Source organism: Mesoplodon mirus (genome assembly GCF_964341445.2).
Source record: "Mesoplodon mirus genome assembly, chromosome: 15".
Taxonomy (NCBI): Eukaryota; Metazoa; Chordata; class Mammalia; order Artiodactyla; family Ziphiidae; genus Mesoplodon; species Mesoplodon mirus.
The window spans coordinates 74,750,122-74,773,194 of NC_138991.1; the positions used below are offsets into that span (position 1 = coordinate 74,750,122).

General features: G+C 37.2%; 1 protein-coding gene across 1 annotated transcript in view; it reads left to right on the forward strand.

Moving 5' to 3' along the window:
• Positions 1-16,005, forward strand: part of PLCB4 (phospholipase C beta 4) — a 432,769-nt gene extending 416,764 nt beyond the window's left edge. The window contains exons 35-39 of the mRNA XM_082644421.1: positions 3,019-3,120; positions 8,410-8,467; positions 8,917-9,003; positions 12,033-12,069; positions 14,471-16,005. Coding sequence (XP_082500547.1) covers positions 3,019-3,120; positions 8,410-8,467; positions 8,917-9,003; positions 12,033-12,069; positions 14,471-14,559 — 373 coding nt within the window. The 3' untranslated portion in view covers positions 14,560-16,005. The remainder of the gene's footprint in view (positions 1-3,018; positions 3,121-8,409; positions 8,468-8,916; positions 9,004-12,032; positions 12,070-14,470) is intronic.
• The last annotated feature ends 7,068 nt before the right edge of the window (positions 16,006-23,073 follow it).

Below are 23,073 nucleotides of genomic sequence, written 5' to 3' on the forward strand. Positions count from 1 at the left end.
AAGGAAAATCAACTTGACATACAACATTGAGCTTTTACATATATCCTATTGTACAGTTGATGTGAGCAAGAGGAACTATAAGAAATGGCCTCTGCCATCAAAGGGCTTCCAAGCATTGGCAAGATCTCACACTCCCATGACAAATTAAGTCACGTTACAAGTAGCATATGATACATACTAAAAAGTGTCAAAGGCTCTACTGCCTCCAAGTGGTCCCAGATGCTTCACAGAATGATAGGACTGCAGGTGGCCTTTGAAAAATGATCTGGAGCCTCTTAGAAGAGAAGACATAGAAGGAGATAAAGACCAAGCAGTTGAGCTCCTAGAGGGATTGGTTCTGATCACTCAGAGGTACCTAAGGAAAGACCCTTGTTTCCATTGTCTGGACTATGAATTCTAGAAAAGCAGGCCTGATTAAGAAACAGCAAAAAGTATCTGTTTATTTTGGTCTCACCCCATTTAAGCCAATTGCATGTTGCAGATGATGAGCTGGACTTTTTCCTAGGGCAGAAGAGTGTTTAGGTCAGTTATGTCTTTTTATCACAGCTTTGTTGCAGCTCGCCTGCACCTTCCCTAGTGCCAACTGTATGCCACAGTTATGGCCTGTTGATACACACAAAAAAGTAGAAAACAGAAGGATTTTACAAACAAATCAAAAAAAAACTTTTAAAATCTAACTGCATGAATTATCTAGGCACATTCTCAGATTTCCAACTTTATTTTGGAGTGATATACAGCCATAAGAACATGAAGTATTTTTGCCATAGTTTCTGATTCTCACATGAATCAACTAAATGAGGTATACTATCCTGAGTTTACTGTGGGCTAAGTTTCCAGACCCTATCCATTTTCACGTATTCTATTTATTTGTATAGGATTAAAAGTTGTCTTTTTTTCCCTTAGAAATGTTCTTGATTTAGTACACAGAATGGTCTGTTCATCATCCTCCTTTTGACCATTGCTACAATACCAGATTTTAGGTGTCCACCCTTATTCAAAGATACTTCAAAGAATAAGGTACTCTATTCTAATTTTTTGAAGTTGAATAAAGGGAAAAAATTAGCCCACAACAGCAGACATTGTCTAAAAAAAAGTAAATGAATTCTTGCATGACACAGGAAGTCATTTGAAGGAACCATAACCTTATTACTAACTTATCTTAAAAAATAGATCGATGGCAGGGGTATTTTTCAAAAAAACAACAGCATCGAAGCTTTTTCTCAAGCATTCTATAGTTGTGTTTCTTTGTCACCATCACAGCTGTCGCTCTCGGTTAAAAAATCTTGCCTTCTTAACATTCAGCAGCATTATTTGGTTATAGATAAGTGCTTGTTGAATGAAAGAACTTGTTTAATAACAAGTTATGAAAAATTTTGAGAGCCATTTTCTTGGTCCCAGGAGTTTCTATACATATTCCAGCCTCTGTGGTCCTAAGGTCTCTGACTGAAGAACTCTCTGTTTCAGCTTTGTCCATCCCTTTCCCTGAAGTACAAACACTACTTAAACAACCTCACTCCTTGGTCCCTCATTTCCAGGCAGTGCTTCCAGGAGATCACCACAGGTTCCTGGGAAGATTCTTTGTTAATAATATTCATTTTATTATTCTAAATTATATGCTTTTCATGTACTCATCAATAATCTAAAGATATGAGTTTTTGTGGTACACACACGTATTCACACACACAGTGATCAGTCACCTGTAAACATCCTTTTCCCCCCTATTTCCTATGCTTATTTGAAACCATTTCATCCCCTTCCTTCCCCTGGGCTTTCAGAAAACAGGATGGTCATTTGTGAGTGTTAGAATATCCTTCCTCTTCCAAGCCATCTGATCCCAAAAAACATGGGGCAAAGCTGGAATATCCTTGTATTTTACTGATCATAAGTGGTTGTCCCTGTGCATTCTTTGATTACTCTCATGCTGTACTCACTATTTACTTTTTTAAAATTGTATATAGGTTGGTAAACATGATTGCCTGAGATATTTGTATATAACTTAGGATTTGTAGCTTTTATTATTCAGAATTCTTATGGCGTGTTAATGACAGTGTCCTACTCTGGGCAGCTGAATATGATCATTGTGTGGTTAGGGTTAGCTTAGACACACATAATGTCACTTCTTCCCAGCCCACCACTGTTACTTCACAGTGACCCACTGCCCCCAGGAGAAGCATCCTCGTGGACCGGGGATCCTGCCCTCCTTGACACAGAGTACAAAACAACTTGATGAGCCCAATAGTGAAATAAAAAGTGAACCTAGTTCCGTTGTTACATGTGGTTCTGTTTACGTTTTCATTTTTTTTTATTAGAGTTAAATATCCATAACATGAAATTTACCACTTAACCATTTTTAAAATGTGTGGCATGAAGTATATTCACACTGTTGTGCAACCATCACCACCATCCATCTCCAGAACTTTTTCATCTTCCCCAGCTGAAGCTCTATACCCACTAAACACTAGCTCTCCACTCCCCTAATTTATTTTTCTTCTTTCCAGTCTTATTGAGATGTAATTGACATACAGCACTGTATGGTTTCAGGTGTACAGCATAGTGTTTTGGCTTTACATACGTCATGAAACGATTACCACAGAAAGTTTAGTGAACATTCATCATCTCATATAGATATAAAAGAAAAGAAAAAGAAAAAAATATGTTTTCCTTGTGATGAGAACTCTTAGGGTTTACTCTCTTAACAACTTTCATATATAAAGTACAGCAGTGTTCATTATATTTATCATGTTGTACATTACATCCCTAGGACTTATTAATCTTATAACTGGAAGTTGGTACCTTTTAACCACCTTCCTCCAATTCCCCCTCCTCCCACCCCTGCTTCTGGTAACCAGAAATCTGATCTCTTTTTCTAGGAGTTTGGTTAGGTTTGTTTTTCGTTTTTTGAAGTATAATTGATCTACAACACTATGTTAGCTTCTATGTTAGTACACAACATAGTGATTCAATATTTCTATACATTACAAAATGATCACCACCTGTTTGTTTATTTTTAATACATAGGGAAAGCAAGGAAATGCGAGCACACCAGGCTAAGATTTCTATGGAAAATAGCAAAGCCATCAGCCAAGATAAATCTATCAAGAATAAAGCAGAACGGGAAAGGTGAGTCAGAACGCTCACTGCCGGAATATAACATTGACTTGAATACACAGACTCGACAATATTTCTGTGTGTATACACACATTCACATTTGCGATATAAAAAAACCTGTGAGTTCTGGTTTAGAATCCTGCTATTATAACTGCTAGAAGATGTATTATTATTGCTGTAAAACATCTTCTGATTGTTACTACCACTAGTAAAACAGATTTACATTCAATATATGTGTGCTAATTTACAAACAAAATTATATAAAATATGGCAAGATATCCTTCCCACATCCCATTGTGTCATCCTGTAAGCATCTCATCTGCTCAGGTGTTAAGCCCATTCTGAATGGACTTACAGTCTATATAACAGCATGTAGGATAGTCTTCTTCCCTTGACTGGCCTTGTGCTGTCCTTGACACCAGGTGACACCTCAAACCACCACCCCCCACACACACACAGGTTTTCTGGTTCATCCTTGTCTTAGAATGGGTTTCTAGAAACAAAGACAGGAATTTGTGTGCATATGATTTACTGAGGAAAGGATCTTCAGCTAAGAGGAGAGGAGAAGCAGGAGGGGGCCAGGACAGGCGCTAAGTAAGGATATGGTCTAGGCTAGAGCTCCTCTTCAGCCTGATCCCAAGCTCTGGATTGTAAACTCTACCATGATCTGTCCCTTTGAACCACAGGTGTCTGGCTTTTGTACTTCTATGTTAATCAGTCATTGGCCACATAGAGTTGGGGGAAGGTTTGTGTGACCTCCAGAGAAGATCCCAGGTGCAAGCCTTTTAGCCAAAGCTGATAAAGGGGATCTGGGAGGACATCAGTAGTCATAGTACCCAAGAGAGGGAGTTAACAGCACTTGATTCCCAGTAATCCCAAAAAGCATCTTCACCTGTGATGCTCATGGCTGCCCCGAAAGCCTCTAAGAACACAGATGCTGGCTGCTCCAGAACTGAGAGCTAGGTTCACACAGCAGTGGTCAAGCACAGCAGGATTGCATCTCTTGGAGAAATAGACTTGGACAGAATGTGGCTGCCGGTTGAGTTCACCACCCACACAAAGGCTGTGTTTTATGCTCAACAAAATTCAGAGCAAAGTGAAGATTAGTTTTGGGGGTTAAAACATGAGCATGAAGTTTAGGGCTTTACATCATTCAGCTGTTGACCATAGGCTGAGCTGTTAGGAAACTTTGCAACTACAAGCAAAGTACCCCTGTTTCAATTCCACTGTCTACACGGTCTTTTGTGGACACTTAATTGATACCTGATGTTTCCTCCTTGTCTTGAACACAGCAGTAACTGCTGTCCAACTACCTCAATATTGTTGATTTTTAAAACGCATCTCATTTATTAACCATAATTAAAGTTAAACTTGAAATAGGACAAAATATAAAGCATAATACCATCCAGTGCATTTTTATGCTGAAGCTTTGTTGGATTAAATGTGGTTTGGAATTAACTGGCCAGCAATAGGATTTGGAATTCAACAGTAATTTGACCTGGAAATGAATTGCCTTTTCAACACTTTGGCCAAGAAATTTCCCAGTAAACATGGAGTGTCATTTGTGTCTCTCTAGGGAGATTATTACTCAATTTAATCAATGCTTATTTACACCATCATTTTGGGGTAGTTATCTGGTTCTTGTTTATTTGAACAAAGTGCCACCCTCTGGATGTTATTCTCAAACAAAGATCTTTGCTTAATGGCCTTGTGTACATGGAAATGACATTGTCCACTTTAGCTGAAAAACACAAAATATTCATGCCATGATAAAACCTCATTAAACTGTTTTAGACTGTCCAAACTGAAATATAGAATTCAACATGATAAATGTTCTAATTATTAAATAGCTCTTTATCATACTTTTTCAATTATGTTGCAAAATGGACTTTAACCCAGTTGAGATCAAGTTATTTTAAATTATGAGTTACTGATAACTTAACCAGGAAAGTTTTTTTATTTAATTTCCTTATTTTGACTTATTATACTTATTTATTATAACTCAGTATCCAGTGGTTAGGTGACTCTCAAACATCTACAAATGGCTGGTCTCTTAAAAAATAATTTCTCTATGCCAAATTGTTACCTTTTTAAACACATGTTGTGTGTATCCACCTTATCAAACTACTGAGAAATAAAATTAAAAATTTATAATTAGAGAGCTAAGAAAGACATGCAGAAGCTGAAAAATACTTCTATTCTTGGGTCAAAGAAGACAATTCAACATAAATGACATGATATTTATAACTGAATGACAACATAAACACTGTTGATGAATTTGTCAGAGTTAGCTGAAGTACACAGGAAGAGAAATAATCAACAAAATAAGGAGGCAACCTACCAAATGCGTGAAAATATTTGCAAACATATATCAGGTAAGGGATTAATATCCAAAATATATAAGTAAATCAACAAATCAATAGCAAAAAATAATTGATTAAAATAATTAAATTTAATTAATTAAATTAATTAAAAATCATATAATCTGATTTTAAAAGTGGGCAGAGGACCTGAATAGACATTTTTCTAAAGAAGACATGCAAATGACCAACAGTATATGAAAAGATGCTCAACACTACGAATCGTCAGAGAATGCAAATCAAAACCACAATAAGATATCACCTCACATCTGTTAGAATGGCAGTTATCAAAAAGACAAGAGATAATAAGTGTTGGCAAGGATGTGGAGAAAAGGGAACCCTTGTGTACTCTTGGTGGGATTGTAAATTGGTGGTGCAGCCACTATGGAGAACAGTATGGGGGAGGTTCCTCAAAAAATTAAAAATAGAACTACCATATGATCCAGCAATTCCATTTCTGGGTATATATCTGAAGGAAATGAAAACACTATCTAGAAGAGATGCCTACATCCCCATGTTCATCACAGTATTATTTGCAATAGCCAAGACACGGAAACAACCTAAGTGTCTATGAACAGACGAATGGTTAAAGAAAATCTGAGATGTTTATTCAATGAAATATTATTTAGCCATAAAAAGAAGGAAATCCTGCCATTTGGGACAACATGGATGAACTTTGAAAACATTATCCTAAGTGAACAAAATCATACAGAGAAAAATACTATATATTTGTGGAGTCTATAAAAAAAAGCCAAATTCATAGAAACAGGGTGGAATGGTGATTACCAGGGGGTGATGGTAGGGGAGTCAATGGGGAGCCATTGATTAAAAGATACAAACTTGCATTTATAAGATTAATAAGTTTTAGGCATCTAATTTCAGCATGGTGACTGTAGCTCACACTGTATATTACTTGAAAGTTGCTAAGAGAGTAGATTATTTTTTAACATCTTTATTGGAGTATAATTGCTTTACATTGTTGTGTTAGTTGCTGCTGTATAACAAAGTGAATTAGCTACACGTATATACCTATATCCCCTCCCTCTTGCACGTATATCCCCTCCCTCTTGCGTCTCCCTCCCACCCTCCCTATCCCACCCCTCTAGGTGGTCACAAAGCACCAAGCTGATCTCCCTGTGCTCTGCAGCTGCTTCCCCCTAGCTATCTGTTTTACAGTTGATAGTGTATACATGTCAGTGCTACTCTCTCACTTCATCCCAGCTTACCCTTCCCCCTCCCCGTGTCCTCAAGTCCATTCTCTATGTCTGCATCTTTATTTCTTTCCTGCCCCTAGATCTTAAAGTGATATTTACAGTGAAAATTATAGCCTAGATGCATATATTTTTTTAAAGAAATGAAAATTAATAAGAAAATGCTCAAAGAGGACATAAAATTAGAAAAATAAACTGAACCCAAAGATGTCAGATGGGAAGAAATAAAAACTTAAGAAGCAATGTAACAAAAAGCAATGGAAGTAAAAAAGTGAAAAAGCAAAAGTGAAAGCTTGTTATTTGAAAAAAAAATCAGTGAACCTCCAGCAAGACTGATAAAAAAGAAAGAGATACCACAGATTAGTAATACTGGAGATGAAAAGGGAAATATCTACAAATACAGTAAATATTTTTGAAAACCAAGACTACTATAAACAATACTACTAATGAATTTGAAAACCTAGATGGAATGGACAATTGCTTAGAAAAACTAAAATATCCAAAGCTGACTGTAAAAGAAAGAAAAGACCTGAATAGACCTATAACTATTATAGAAATTCAATCAATCATACATCTAGTCATGAAAAACACTCCACCTCACCAATAATCAGGGGAAATGTGAGTTAAAACAACAGCATGATGCCATTTCAAAAAACCAGCAATTGACAGAAAAGGAAATGTCTGATAGTAACAAGAGTAGGCAAAGATATGGAGAAAGGGTAACACCCAGACACCATGGGTGGGAGTGCAAACTGAGACAGGTACTTTGGAGTAAAGATGAAGAAGTTGTTCACTCCCTACCAACCTGCAAGTCTAGGTTTACACCCTGGAGAAACCTTTGCTCATACGCACAAGAAGATATGTCCTACACTTAATTTATTTAGACAATAGATAGTGTGCCAAGCATTTCTGGAACCTATGCCCCAAACCATTGTGCATTTATGGGAGATAACCTACTTTCTATCAATGGCAAAATGAAAATACTGTAATCTACTCATAAACGGAAAAATCCATGCAGCAGATGAAAATAATGGAATTGTTTGAAACATAGCTATATCTCTTAATCATAAGGCTAAATTTTAAGTTAGAGAAAGAAACCCAGAATATGTTAGCATTTAGGTTAATTTGGAAACCACACAAAACAGTATATGTATAGTCCAGAAGCATCAGCATCACCTGGGAGCTTATTAGAAATGCAGAATCTCAGGTCCACCCCAGACCCACTGAATCAGACCCTCTGGGGGTGGGTTCAGAAATCTGTGTTTTTGATAGTATCTCCATGTGATTTGTGTGCATGTGAAAGTTTGAGAAACATTTGTGTATATTACATATAGATATATCCATATATAATAAAAACATTAAAACACAGATAGGAAGGTCCACACCAAATTCAGAATAGTGGTTACCTCTGGAGAGAGAAAAAGGAGGGAAGTGGAGTGAGGAAGAATACAAAGGGGGGTTTATTTATATCTGCAATGCTTTATTTCCTTTAAAAATATGAGAGAAGCATGGTAAAACATAATTAATGTTGACTAATCTGAGTGATGGGTACACATGTTTTTTTTCTTTTTCTCTGTACATTGTACATTGCAAAATTCCTCAATAAAAATTAGGAAAAGGAAGTGATAATCCCATCCAAATAATTAAATGGAATATGACTCTTTCTTATTTAATATCATGTAATCCCAACCGACGTCATACCAACTGTTGTTTGTACCTCTTGCTTTTAGGCGGGTCAGGGAGTTAAACAGCAGCAACACTAAAAAGTTTCTGGAAGAAAGAAAGCGAGTAAGTATTTTATAATTTTCTTGACACTTTTCCTTTAAAAAGCTATAAACAGTAGTTCATGCTTAGAAATCAGACTACTAGCTAATTTGCTTAATTTGCTTTTTCTCTATGTTAAACATTCTCGCTTCTCTTCTCCACTCCTGAAAGCTAAATTAATCTCTCACTAAAATCTTTAAGATAATTATTTGCTCAATTTTATACAGAAAATGAAGCCAGATTTTAATCGTGCACAAGTACTCTTTTGTTTTCTAAGATTTTGGCAGGAACTATCTTGCCAGTAAAAATTATGGGTTTAAACTCTCCCAGTTTTCAGGCTATTTTTCTTTCTTCTTTTTTATATATTTTTATATCCATCACTTAAATTGCAAACTACCAACCTTCATCCATAAGTTTTAAGATTACAACCCAAAGTTGATCAGATGTTTTTGTTTGTTTGTTTGTTTTTGCAGCTCGCAATGAAGCAGTCCAAAGAAATGGACCAGTTGAAAAAAGTCCAGCTTGAGCACCTCGAATTCCTAGAGAAACAGAATGAGCAGGTATTTCACCTAAAAAACATAAAAAGTTGTAGGCAGCCAACCAGCTTCGGGAGGCAAATGCCGTGGGTCAGAGTCACCCTTCTGCTTGCTAAAACCCATGGCCTGAGTAGTGGCACGGAAAGATAGTTAGAAAAATTTGGTGCCTACTGTACTTACCCCATTTCATCCACCAAGAACAGAAAGTATTCTTTTTTGAAGTGGGAGAGGAATGTGGCTGTGGGGAGAAAAGAATCAAAAGTCATGTTTTGATTAGATTATGGGGATTCTAAGAAGGACATTACTGAGAGGAGGAGAAAACAGGTTACAAATTGTTTCTTCATTTTCACGTAGAGTTTTATCACTTGTACCTCAGAGACAAGTGAGGTTATATTTAAAAGCAAATGAGAGAGACCACCTACTTTCAACCTCAATCTAAAAATGAAGTTATAGAACCTTCTTAGGCCTTACAAACCTAGAGGCATGAGCCACCATAACTCTACAAACCACTGGAAGTGAGTGGATACCATACTCTTGATGCTAAACGCTAAATATACACAAATAAAAATAAACACAAAAAATGTACACAAATAAAAACAGTTATCCAAAATCCAACTATTTAGCTATCAGGCATATACCAACACCAGAATAAATGTGTGTTTACCTCGAGCAGTACAGATAGATGGGCTATAGCCCATCGGCCATCCACACTCTCATTTCAACTTGATGGAAATACCTCTAGCTTATGTGGCAAAATGACCCTCAACAGCAGTTAAACTTTCAGTCTGTCTCAGTCCAAATACATCTCTTTAGGTGTAGCTGGTTTGGAAGTTTCTAGATAATTTACTTCAATATAGAAGCTTTAAAGAGGTTTTGCTGAAATACGTATTTGTACTACATTATTCTTTCCTATTTCCTTTCATATATAAAGTAATACTATTTAAGGTATATTGTTTAAGAGTAAATGGCTTCCATTGGAGAACACCTAACTGGAAATTACACTAAAAACTACCTTTGAGAAAGTAAAACAAAACCATAAAATCTTTTCTTTTCTTTTTTTTTGTATTGCAATTGGGTAACAAATAAATCCAACTTCTGGTTTCAGATTCTTTACTTTTTGGTTGATAGAAGTTTTACTCATGGGCATACTTCTGAGTTATGTTTCCCATTTCTTTTCCAGCTAAATGCTTCTATTCATGAACAGTCCACAGATCCCTAAGGGGGGCAATAAGTGTTTATTGTCCCACGGGTCCAACTCATTTGACCAACTCATAGATACATCACCTTCTGGTACAAGTTACTAATGATTTTGCTCCTAAAGCATTTCTCAGAAAGTGCTCCCAGAGGGAGCGGGTGGGGGGGAATGGGAGAATGAGTAAGGGTAGAGCCACCATCTCCAAAAAAATAGAATCCACTTTAGTGAATCAGGACTGGGTGGGGGTAAGGATGCTTTAGAAGAAGGCACAGTGGAGGTAAGATGCAGTTATGTTTCAGTTAGCTAAATTAAGAAACTACTTAGAAATCATTGTGTTGCTTGGCAACAAGTTTGACTAAAGAATATAAATGTGCTAAAAATTACTCATCACTACAATAGTGGTGTATATCAGAGATAGAGAATATGGTTACCTAGTGTTTTTAGTTTGAGAGCTAAAGTGCATAATTTAAAAATCACTTTGGGCTTTTATCCTAATACATGTGTAACTCAAATCACTCCAGAGTTCTTTCACTGAAATACTGGATTAGTGATAACTGTATTGATTGGATCATATTGGGAGAACAGTGACTTTCTGTTCCAAAAATTCATATAATGCCTTTCAGTGGGTCACAGGTAATGTCTACCACCCACACCTGATACTTTGAGTCACAGAAGCTTAGGAAAAAACAGGAGAAGGCTTGAGATTTGATGAAGATTTAATGAGATTCCATGAAAAGAAATTCAAGATATAGTGACACTTCCAGCAAATGTAGAATTAGGACTTGAATTTCTTTGTTAAGCTTTGCTTTACAAATATGGCCTATTCTATAGCAAATTCAATCCCAGGTATTTCTGGTATACTTTTTTTTTTTTTTTTTTGGAATTTAAAGATCAGAGACCTCTCAATTCAGTTACTCGGTGTGTTTCAACACTGTCATAGACACAGGGCAAAAGACACAGTGGCTCTGTTTCTTCCCTCATAATAGGCGAGGTCTAGAACCATTTGGAGAGCTCCCTTTATAACCAATATTTCATTGGCAGAAAACAGTTTCCTGTCTCCAGGCAATCCCAAACTTATATAACAATCTCCCAAACTACTGTTAAACCCCAAGACTTTTTTATGTTTCTAAGCCAAAAATAAATGAATTTTAACATTCTCCCCTAATATCTCCCTTTGAGGTTTCTTACCTGCTTTCCTGTGACCCTAATCACTTAAATTCTCCCAGTCACTCCCAAAGAAAAGCCTGGAATCGATCTACTTCATTAGCTAGACAGTGTTGAGGGCATTGGTAGAAACAACTAAAGTTTTAATATATTTGGGTCCTGACTCTGGATCCTAACTTCATGTGGCCTTTTAAAGCCTCCTAATGGCCTTGTCTACTTGGTCAGCCAGTTATTCGTTTAAAACTCCAAAGGTTTTTTGCTGCTGTTTCCCATCGACCTCCCAGCCACACAGGAGCTCATCCATCTTGACATGCACCATTTCAAACCTGAAATGCTCCATTACTGTCACACCCAAGTTTTAAAAATTGATTTTTGCCATCAATCCTATCATTTAATAAAGAGAGGTGAGGGGGTCTCGCTCAAGGGAGGGTTCCCCATTCAGTGCCCCACAAGAGAGGTGCAGTCTGGGCTAATAGGCATTGGTCGTTTGTTTTGTTCTTTTTTTTTTTTTTTTCTGTTGAGATCAACTTGGGGGAAGTTTGTCACTGACGGTTGTATACATGTTTTAGTCTTAGCTTTTTGCTTTTCTGTATATGGTTTTGCATTCATTTTTCAAATTCACTTCAGTATTCATTTATTTTCTTTGTTTTGTATGTATGACTCAATTTTGACATTACTATTTTTGTACAAACAGCTTTTGAAATCCTGTCATGCAGTGTCCCAAACGCAAGGTAGGACTGAAAACTCTGATAAGCAAGACATTGCCTTCCTGCTTAACTACATCCGCATTCTTGGTGCTTTGATGATTCACATCTGCTCATGACTAGTTAAGATCGCAAGGGTTTGAGTTAAAAGTGTGACTATTTAATGCTTGGATTTCTAATGTAATATTCAAACCAAACTGGCCAACATCTTGAGAAAATTATTTCTGATGGAGTTTTAGTAGCCTTTCCAGTTTCAGACCTGGGAAACTCAAGTCATACTAATGAAGATGTACCCAGGCATCAAAAACAGTGATGTATGGTTGTTGTTTGGACAGACCACATCTAAGACTGGGTCACAGAGTCAGATCTTTCACAAACATTAATATGACTGCCATTAATTTTTAAAGCACCCCGGTAAAAATTCATTGGTGGTTTTTAATGACAAAGAGTTATGGTCTGCATGCAGAAACATTATACAATGTCATTATACAATGACTCTTGGCATGCTTTGTGTTAGATCCAATCTGCCAGGGACCTTAATCACCCCTTATAAGTGACCATATAATTTATTGTTTGAACAAGATAGTTTTGAAAGTGAAAGGGGAAGCTGTTCATAATAGCCAAGACCATGGGCATAAATTGAAACCGTCCTTGACAAGTGGGCATGAATGGTTACCCTGCTCATATGAGAAGCTGGTTCTTGGAATCCTTTTTTAGTGTTAATATGATCCTTCTTTTTAAACAGTGTTCAATATTGTCTTTAAATGCTAGAGGGGGAGAAGCATAGGGAATCCTTTATTACTACTTAGTGAACATAAAAGTATTTAATTTCCAGTGCTGATAATGTTTCACTGTCATCTCTTATGAATACTGCTTGTATCATAGTTTCATGTTTGTATATTTTTCTCCATTTTTCCATTTCTCTATTAGAGCATTATTATATCCCAGGCATAAAAAAAATCTGGGAAGGGGAACCATCCATCCCAAATGTAAGCAGAAAGTTATCATCTTTGATGTTATTATATCCATCCTCACCAAAATGAAATTTAAAGCCACAGTATAAAAATAACGATGAGAAGGAAATCACTCTATGGTCTGTGGGTTAAACTAGTTTTGTAGCAGGACTTCATTTGGGACATTTAGATGCTCATAGTATGATCTGCAGAGTTGACCAAATCCTCCCACTGACCTTCCATTTGGTTGGAATACCTAAGTAGACATGAATAGTACTATCAGAGCTCATGAGAGTCCTCCTCTTGAGTTATATCTTTCTATATCCATGTTTCCATTTTTAAATGCCCTTTATTTCAAAATGATGTGTCACTAAAAAAGGACAGGGTGCTTTATTGTTCCTCCAAAAGATCCATGTATTGGGTTGGAAAAAAGCATACGGCTGGAAAGTAAAAGATAAAATGAACCAACTGATTTTCCCTATTTTGCCAGGCAATGATTTGTCATCAGAACCTGTCCCCATATGATGCCTTTTCACCACCCCAAATCAGCTGGTTATCTTCTTGACAGCCTTAATTCATGAGATTGGGTTTACTGTGGCTTACTTCCTGGGGTGGACCATAAAAAATGAATTACTCCAGGGCTTCCCTGGTGGCGCAGTGGTTGAGAGTCTGCCTGTTGATGCAGGGGACACAGGTTCGTGCCCCGGTCCAGGAAGATCCCACATGCTGTGGAGCAGCTGGGCCCGTGAGCCATGGCCACTGAGCCTGCGCGTCTGGAGCCTGTGCTCCGCAACGGGAGAGGCCACAACAGTGAGAGGCTCACGTACTGCAAAAAAAAAAAAAAAAATGAATTACTCCAGAGAAGTGAGAGCCTATAAGGATAGTTTTTGGACAATAGCATTCCAGGAACCCTACATATTCCTGTAACGTTCTGTATGCAGCATACTCCAACCAAATCAATGTGATATGCTCCCACCTGAACTTCTCCATCAGTGAAATTCTTAGACAACTACTTTCAATTAAATTTCAGGCTATTTGGGGAATAAGTCGTGCATAAGCAATGCTTATTCTAAAAGTGATCAAATTATCTACACACAGTCAAGGCATGTCAATCTGTAGAAACTAAATCAAACAGTTAGACACGACATAATCTATGAGTAACAGGCATAGCCTCTTCTCAATTTGTTTTCCTGGTACTGTGTGGACCAGTCCTTCTCAGACTCTAACGTGCATAAAAATTTCCTGGGGATCTTATTAAAATGCAGATTCTGGGTCAGTAGGTCTGGGGTGGAGTCCAAGATTCTGCATTTCTCACAAGATCCCAGGGGATGCTGATGCTGCTGGTCCATGGACCACACTTTAAGTAGTCAGGACATAATGACAAGCATCAAATTTACGGGAGAAGAGAAGTTGGGTTTGCTCTATGGCTTCAGGAGAGGATTTCAACATGTAAGGTCATGTTTCTGATGTTACAGGCGAAGGAGATGCAGCAGATGGTGAAATTGGAAGCCGAGATGGACCGCAGACCAGCAACAGTTGTGTGAAACTCCAGGACGCAAACTGAAACCACAGAACCACTGCATCAAAAGAACACTCCCAAAGTTCTGAACACAAATTCCGTGGAAGAAAGCTGATATCTTTTGCGTTTCCTTTATGTATAGACAAGATGTCACCTGAAACCACAGAGAATTACATACTTCTCTTAAATGTTTTGAATACTGAATTTCCTTGGCCAACCAAAAGTAGCTACAAATCCCCCAAAATTACGATTCCAATAAGGCAGAGTTTACCCATTGATCATACCACTTAAAACATGTTTGCTATAAAGTACCATCACAGATAAATGAGCTTGGTGTTAACAACTCTGCTTTGTGATGCATTAGGACATGTTTGAGCAACAGCAAAAATAGTGTATTAGCCTTGTGATAGTAAGTGCATGCACTAGGGGGAAAAAAAACTCTGTCTACAAATTTATCAGCAGAAGTGGTGATCTGCTAGACAAATAATCTGGGGGAATTTTTCTACATCTAAGTTACCTCATCAGTAAGTGCCAAGTCTCCACCATGCCATAAGAAGCTAACTTCCTGTAACAGTTGTGGAAATTATTAGAACAATAGGAAAAAAAAAAAAAAAAAAAAGAACAGTGTCCCTGTGCCAAAACCCATCCGTGCTCAAAAGGAGAACTCTGTCAAGCACTTTTAAGAAAGTTGACATCTGACATTGCTTTCTAGGAATTGCTTCTGCCAATTCCATATTATTACAGCTCACTCTCACACCATAAAGATTGTGAAGTGGTTATTGGCAAACGTTTGTAAATGTGACCATGTATAAAGTATTTATACTCCTAATTCTCACTGTCAGAGAGCAAAATCATCTAAATATTGCCACATGACAAGATTAGTAAACAGGAATACTAGAACTATGTTTGCATGATACACAAGCACCAATTACGACTAATCCGTACACAGTTAACCTAATGCAAGTAAATACTGGTTAAGAAAATGTATGGCACAGAATATAATTTGACTCTCAAGACTTTTAGCATAATGAAGAAGTCTATATATATATGTGTATATGAATTATGTGGGCATTCTTGATACTTCAAGTTCTAGTTTCAAAAATAAATACATAACTAATTTAATTTTACACAAAAATATTTATGCAGATTTTCAGAATTTCATATCAGGAAATAACCTTTTTATGTCTGTTAAATATCAAAACAATTTGCTACAGTGTTAATCTGCATGGTCTTTAAGCCTGCTGTAGTTGTGTTGCAGAGAGTGCATGAAGAAGTGCCCCCTGGGAATGGAGCCATGCCCCAAAGCCCAGAGGAGTGCATGGAAACCGTAATCTAGAGCTAATCAGATTACTGATTTTAGGGCACAAACCACCAACTGAATTGTTGTATATGCTTGTACAGATTGATTCTGTGTGTTCCTCTGAATAAAGCAGAGAAAATTATGTTACCATCAATATTAAAATTAAACTTCCAACTTCTCTAATAAAAAATGAAAACACATCTAACACCCATCAGAGTATTTGCTCCCAAGGATGCTTTCCAGTGTACTTTTCCTGTTTCATAAAAGATCTCCTCATTGAAGGGGGCTTATGCATGACCCAACACATTTTGCTCCTGACACAAAACAGGCTGATTCTAGTTGACTCCCAATGTAAAGTACTTGTTTTTTTCTTTTTCTCATACTCATCCTTTAAACTGGCTTCTGTGAAACTCTCTGGTTCCAAATTTCCTTATCTGTAAGACTGTGGAGTTAGACTATGGATCTTTCAACACTAACATCCCATGAAAAATGATGGCTATTAAAATGGTACCACATTTGGATGGCCAGTTTTCAGAGATTCCAAATGGCTCCCTCATCAAATCAAATAGCTTCTTCCCAGCTCTCAGCTGAGCTCACCATTCTGTAGCACTTGACTGAATCCATCACTCCCCTGCTTTTTGTTCTTCTTCTGAGAGAGAAGCAGAAAATGTAGGAGCAAGCTCCTACTTTTCCCACTTTTCTGATGATTTCTTCTCTGGCTTTTCATCCTCCTACATTGCCATAAATATTTCTGAGGTCCAGCTTAAATCCAGAGCCAGTTTTTTCTTTAATCCAGATTACTTTCAGTATTTGAGACATCTTATTCCCTGAAAGGATCCATTGTAATAGGATGAAAATGTACACACAGCTCAAATGTACAACAAAAAGATGTGTTTATTTTCAATTGTAAGTTCATATTGCACTCAAATCCTGCATTCTCACTTACTTATTATGAAGGAAAAAAATCTTGCCAATTACAGTTACTCAGTCTCTTCCAACTTAAAAATAAAAAACAAACACCTATTTCAGAGGCATATTAAATTACTTCAAAGTCAAACCCCCAGTTAGACTTCCCTCCCCATTAAGGAGGTCTCCCTACTTCTTTCCCCAGGTAGCCTCTTGGTGTGAATAGAAGCCTGTGTGTCCTCCTGGCAATGGGGAGGAGCATCTGGTCTCCTCTGTTAGGTGGTCCTAACTGCCTGCAAGGTGGGCCCTTCCATCCCAGTGTCTCAAGGTTTCTGCTCAGAGGAGTTTTCACCCTAGGCTCAGTTTTTTCCAACATTCTTCTGGGATACACAGAAACTTCTAGATTTTGTTGGGAATGGGAACCAGAGGTGCTAGCTCAGGTTCATCCATTTAAATACCTCCTTTGGCCATTTGTCAGCTTCTAACGCCATGCTGTTCCAATACCACGGGGGTTTCTCCAGGAGGCTTGTAATTTTCTAGAGCTATGCCACAAGAAGCAAAAAGCAAGCCGATAGAGGTTCTACTACATCTTCCTTCTCCCACCTCCAGGACTTTTTGTCCCAATCTGGGGATCAAGGCACTTGACTCAAGTCTTACCTTTCTCCCTCCTATCAGCCCTGAAAGGATATTCAGCCTCTCATGGATGATTGATTAGAATGCTCATACTGGACTGGACTTCTTCCCTAAATAGATTGTTCTTCCCCTTTTGGGGGGATAAAAGTCTTCATGAAAAAGAAAGCAGATTGACAAGATAGGGAAACCCATCGGGAAGTACCATATTTCATCAAATCCAAGACATCATTGATTAGAACATGCCCATTACTATTTTATATTCCTCAAAGAATGAAAGCATGCTGCCAGTTAAACTATGACACACCATCCAGTGATTATAAGACACATCTCAATTTCAGGGATGTTAAAATGTAGAAAATATGTGAAGCTTGGAATTCATGAAATATATAGTATTTCAAAAAATACTATACAAACTACTCAAATCCCAAGTCTTAATAGGGGTGGAGGGGGACTTCATTTTAAAGATAGAGCACAAGAGAAACCTTATATCTATATCAGAAAACCTAAACTAAAGGGCACTTACACGATTGGGTTTGAAATTTAGCAGTGAGCTTCCTGGAAAGCATTTCAAAAGCAGAAAGAAATCTATTTCTCACCATCAATTCAAAGAATGTTCTTTATGTGTATTTTCCCTTAGTTGTTTCATTCAGTCACATGTCTTCAATTTCTACTTCTCTGCACATAATTCTTACTTCTCCAAAGCTCTGGTTCTCCCTCTTAGCTTTTCGGTTAAACAAGTGGCCCACATGCACATTGTTTGTAATTAATCAAAAAAAGAGACCCTCCCTCCATCTGTCCTCCCTGTTTAATGGTCCAAAACAGGCGCTAAACCTTGTGTGCTCCCACATTCAATCTATTTATAAAACCCATGAATTCTACCCTGTCTTGGAAGTTGCCTTCTCCCTTACAACTTTTCTCATTCTTCAATACCCAAAATTTTTAGTAACTTCCTATTGAATTTCTTTGCCCCTCAAATCTCTTCTACACCTCGGTTAATTTTCCCAAACAGCAGCTCTGATCATATTACTATCTGGCTGGTAAAGCCTGAGTTCCTATCCACTACCTAAAGAATAATGTTGAGATTACGGATATCAGCATTCAGCTTTGGCCCCGGCCTGCACCCTCACTTAGCCAATCTGGATTATCACTATTCTCTGTTCACACACGTAGCACACATCTTTTCTAGCCACGTCACATGATGATGATCTATCGGTTCTTAAAAGCAACCTCCAAAAATGCCACCTCCAAAACTTCCCTCATTCTCCCAAGCAAGAAATCATCTGCTCTTCTGAATGTATCCATTTATACTTTAAAAGTTGTTTAAGCATAGACTTTTCCACCAGCCCAGACTAATTTCTTTTCAGGCTTTGTTTATTTGCTTTGCAAAGAACAGGTAGTCAGTAACTACCCAATGACCATTTAAGTTGTTTTCTATGAATGAAGGGTTTGTAACTATCTGTTTGGCCTCTTGTGCAATGTCTTTCAATGAAAGGCTAAAGTAAGTTTCCTTCCCAATTTCAAGAAAAACAATTTTCCTCAGTTCATATTGTTAACATCCTTTCAAAGCAGTAGGGCTCTTACAATGGTTAACAGGCAATGTGGCTCCATCAACACTAAGTGTGATTACAGAGAGTGAAGAGGGAAGACCCTGCATTATTTCAGTGCTGAGGTTGTCTTAGAGATGCCTCATTCCAAGCCCTCAATAGCTTCTCTTTATCATCACATGTGAAAGTTTAGCAGAAGACCACTCTTCTCTACAACTTTCCCTTGATGCTTGGCATTTCACAGAATCCCAAGCACAACTTTAATGTCATAATAAATCCTGGGTAGTGCCTCTGGGATGAATTTTTATGAGCCATCTTCTTTAATAATATATCATGAAAAGTGTTCTGCTCCATAGGTTAGAATAATGCAAAAATATTAAGAAGGGAGCGGAGAGATGATTAAAAATAGCAGTATCATTGATTTTACATTAAAAGAAAAAATAGGTGGCAGCACTTTACTTGATTAATGAAGCAATGCCTCTTCCTCTCCTCTCCTCATGATACTTCCTTGGAAATTTGGGGCAAGGGACAGTCCCCAAGCGACTTCATCCTGGAAATTTTTGAGACCCCTTAAAGTCTCCACCAAGATAAAATTTGGAAAACTTTTCCAAAGGAGGCCAGTTTAATATTGTATACCTAACCACTCACACCATGATCCAATAGCTTTAGGTGAGTCGAATGTATTTAAAACATAACAAGGGAGATAAAAGAATTTGACCCTTGATTGTTTCTAAACTTATATAACTTGAATGCGGAAATGTTATACTTGTCACTCAAAATACTTATTGTTTACCCTTTTCAAGCAATATATATGCTTAATTTTCTCACACACAGCTTTTAAACTCTATCTTTTGCTTCTCCGTAGAAAAATCTTGGTGTTTATGTTAGAGAGTGGTGCTCATAAAGCAGCATATTGAACCCTATAGACTATAAGACTAAATTATGAATCCTTATATACCTTGACTGACACACGAATGGTTGTACTGGACACATTCTCAGCATTGAACTAACTTTATTCATCTATCAAATATTAATTAGGAGCCCACTGTAGTCCTCTATATGTTCAAATATTGGATTGGCCAAAAAGTTCGTTCAGGTTTTCCATAAGATGTTGCAGAAAACCCTGAATGATATTTTTGGCCAATCCAATAGTTTTTAACTAGTAATATATTATCTTTTTAATTATCTGTAATTATAGTTTTAGGCCATGCTAGTATGACAGATGGGTTTCATTAATGACCCCAATTTGTCATGCCTTCCTGTATCCCTGCTGTTTGGTAGCACCCTGCTGCACTGACTTTGGGCTTGGTCATGTAATTTGCTTCCGCCACTGGGATGGCAGCAAACTTGTCAAAGCAGAGGTGCATTTTTTTTCCTTCCCTTGGATCTCTGCCACTCCCATGAGAATGAGTGCAGGCTGGACTGCTGGTGGTGGGGGAGACTCACAGAGAGTTGAGTCATCTTGTCCACCTTACTAGCTGACAGCTGATGTGTGAGCTTGCATCTAAGACCAGCCAAGCTTTTCCCAAACCAGTAGAACCACCCAGCCAGCCTACAAACTCATGAGAAACAGTAAACAGATGTTATTTGGGGTTGGTCTGTTATGTGGCAATAGTTAATACATCCAAGTCTTGGGAATATGAAGATGATAAAAGTGTCATCTCAGAATTCCAGAGACTGTGCATAAATAAAGCCACTGGAATCACTGATGTGAGTGGGACATAGTTTTCTCTTCCACTGAACCATACCAACTACTAAGCCACCATGTTTGGTGTCTCTTGCATCTCATTGTATCTGTTTCTATTTTCTTTTGGAACATTCTGAGGGTCTGTTGTTCACTTCTTCTAACTTGGACTGCTGATGCTTTCAACCTTGTCATTTGACATACACCTCTTTCTTCTTCTTTTACTTACCCCTCCTTCTTTTCTTATTTTTTGTTGTTTGTTTTTAAACCTTCTTTTTCCTTCCTTTGGGACCCTTGGTCAATAAAATTATATCATGTGAACAACCCTAGCTACTAATATTCATTAGTTGTTTTTAGATATTTTGTCTTAGTTATGAATCCTTACGTTTCCAGAAAAATGGAAGACACTCAGGTAAATGGGGAATTACTTTACTACATGACCTTGTCCAATCACATAAAATGAAACAGATTTTTCTTTTTATTTAATAGTCTAGCAATGGAATTTTATAGTATTGGTAAATTACATGGATTTTTAAAGCAACATTTTAAAAGAAAGATATAGAATAGATTATATATTAATAGGAAAATTATGAAATAATTTATGTTAAATGATATATACTGAAATAAAATTCAACAAATAAAAATATTTTCTATGGCTTGGAAATCTATTAAGCTAAACATCCACCTGCTCATCTTATGTTTCAGCAATTCCACTCCAAGAGAAATGAGTGCATGTGTTCACCAAAAAATATGTTCTTCACTCATAATAGTAAAAAACTAGAAACAATTCAAATGTGCACCAATAGGAGAATGGATCAATAAAATCTGGTATATCTGATGCACGGTGGAATGCACAAAAGTGCTTACATTATGATTCCATATATATGAAACTCAAGAAGAGGTAATCCCAATCTTGAAGGCCAGGATAGTGGTTCCTGTGGGAACCTTCTGGAATGATGGGAATAGTCTCTAAAACTAGTTCTTAAAGTGTGCATCAAGGACCTCTTTGTGGACCAGTGTCCCCAAAAGCCCTTCAGAGGGTCTGCCAGGTCATCTTGTATCAAACCCATCTCTGTGCGAAACCAAATTTTCTTCATATACTTCAATGAAAATGGCATATCACAACAGACTGAATGAAGAAAAAGACACCAGAACTCAGATAATTTCTGTGAAGCCCGACATTAAAGAGATTTGCAATAACGTAAAACAATGTCACCCTTCCCACCAATATTTAGAAAACATAGTTGTTTTTATTGAAATATGCTATGTTAATAATACATTAGTTATATCAACATATGATGGGTTTATTATTTTTATTTTGACTTTTTTCTGTTTCCCTTTCTAACATAGTAATATTTACATTTAATTCACATACATAAAAATCCTCTGAGTTTCTTAAAAATTTAAAGGAGTCTGAGACCAAATGGTAACTTTATATCTTACATGTTTATAGCATTTAACAATCTTTCTCATTTAATCACCATGTTACAGGCAAATCAAGAACATTATCACCATTGCACAGATGGAGAAATTATTGAATCCAAGGTCACAAAGCCACATAATGGGAGATTAAGGAATAAAATGCATTTATTCTCCAGCTTCCAAATTCCTCTTGCCTACAGAATCACCACCCTGTAACAGAGATCATCATATCTTATACCTGAAAAGCATGATCACAATACCACCTTACATTTTACAATTACAATTAACAAAGCATTGCCACAGACACAATGTCATTTAATTGTCATGGCAACCTATTAGTGTGGGTTTTATCATCTTTTCTTCAAATGAGAAAATGATTGAGTGAGTCCCACAGCACAGTGTATAGCACAATAAAGAACAAATAATAAGTTCTCTACTCTGGTGCAATTATAAATTAATTTATGCATACAACCACAAGGGGTGCTCTGGGGAAAATGCAAAGGATACTTCCCTGACCTAGAAGGATTTATTTGTTGATAATACATCAAAACTTGATAAATCCAATAAATCCAATGCATTCCTAACCTTAATTAGATTCAAATAATAATACCAATCAAAAAGGAGCTTAGCTGCATAAAAAAATCTAAAGAGGATTTTTCTTTGAAAGTCTAGCCTACAAGTCAGTAAACTATACCCCACTGGCCAAATCCAGTCTGCTACCTAATTTTGGATGATCTACGAGCTAAGAATGCTTTTACATTTCTAAGTGGTTGGGGGGAAAAATTAAAGAAAACTATTTTTGACTTGCAAAAATTATATGAAATGAAAATTTCTGGGTCCATAAATAAAGTTGTATTGGAACACAGCCACACTTGTCAATTTATGTATGACCTATGGCTGCTCTCATGCTACATACAACAGCAGGGTTAAACAGAGACTGCCTAGCCCACAAAGTCTGCAATAGTTACCATCTTCTCCTTTACAGAGAAAATTTGCCAGCCCTTGATCTAGCCCACTGGAGCTGAGTAAACAAGAGGGAAGGAGATTGAAGTACCCCAGAGTCGAGGAGC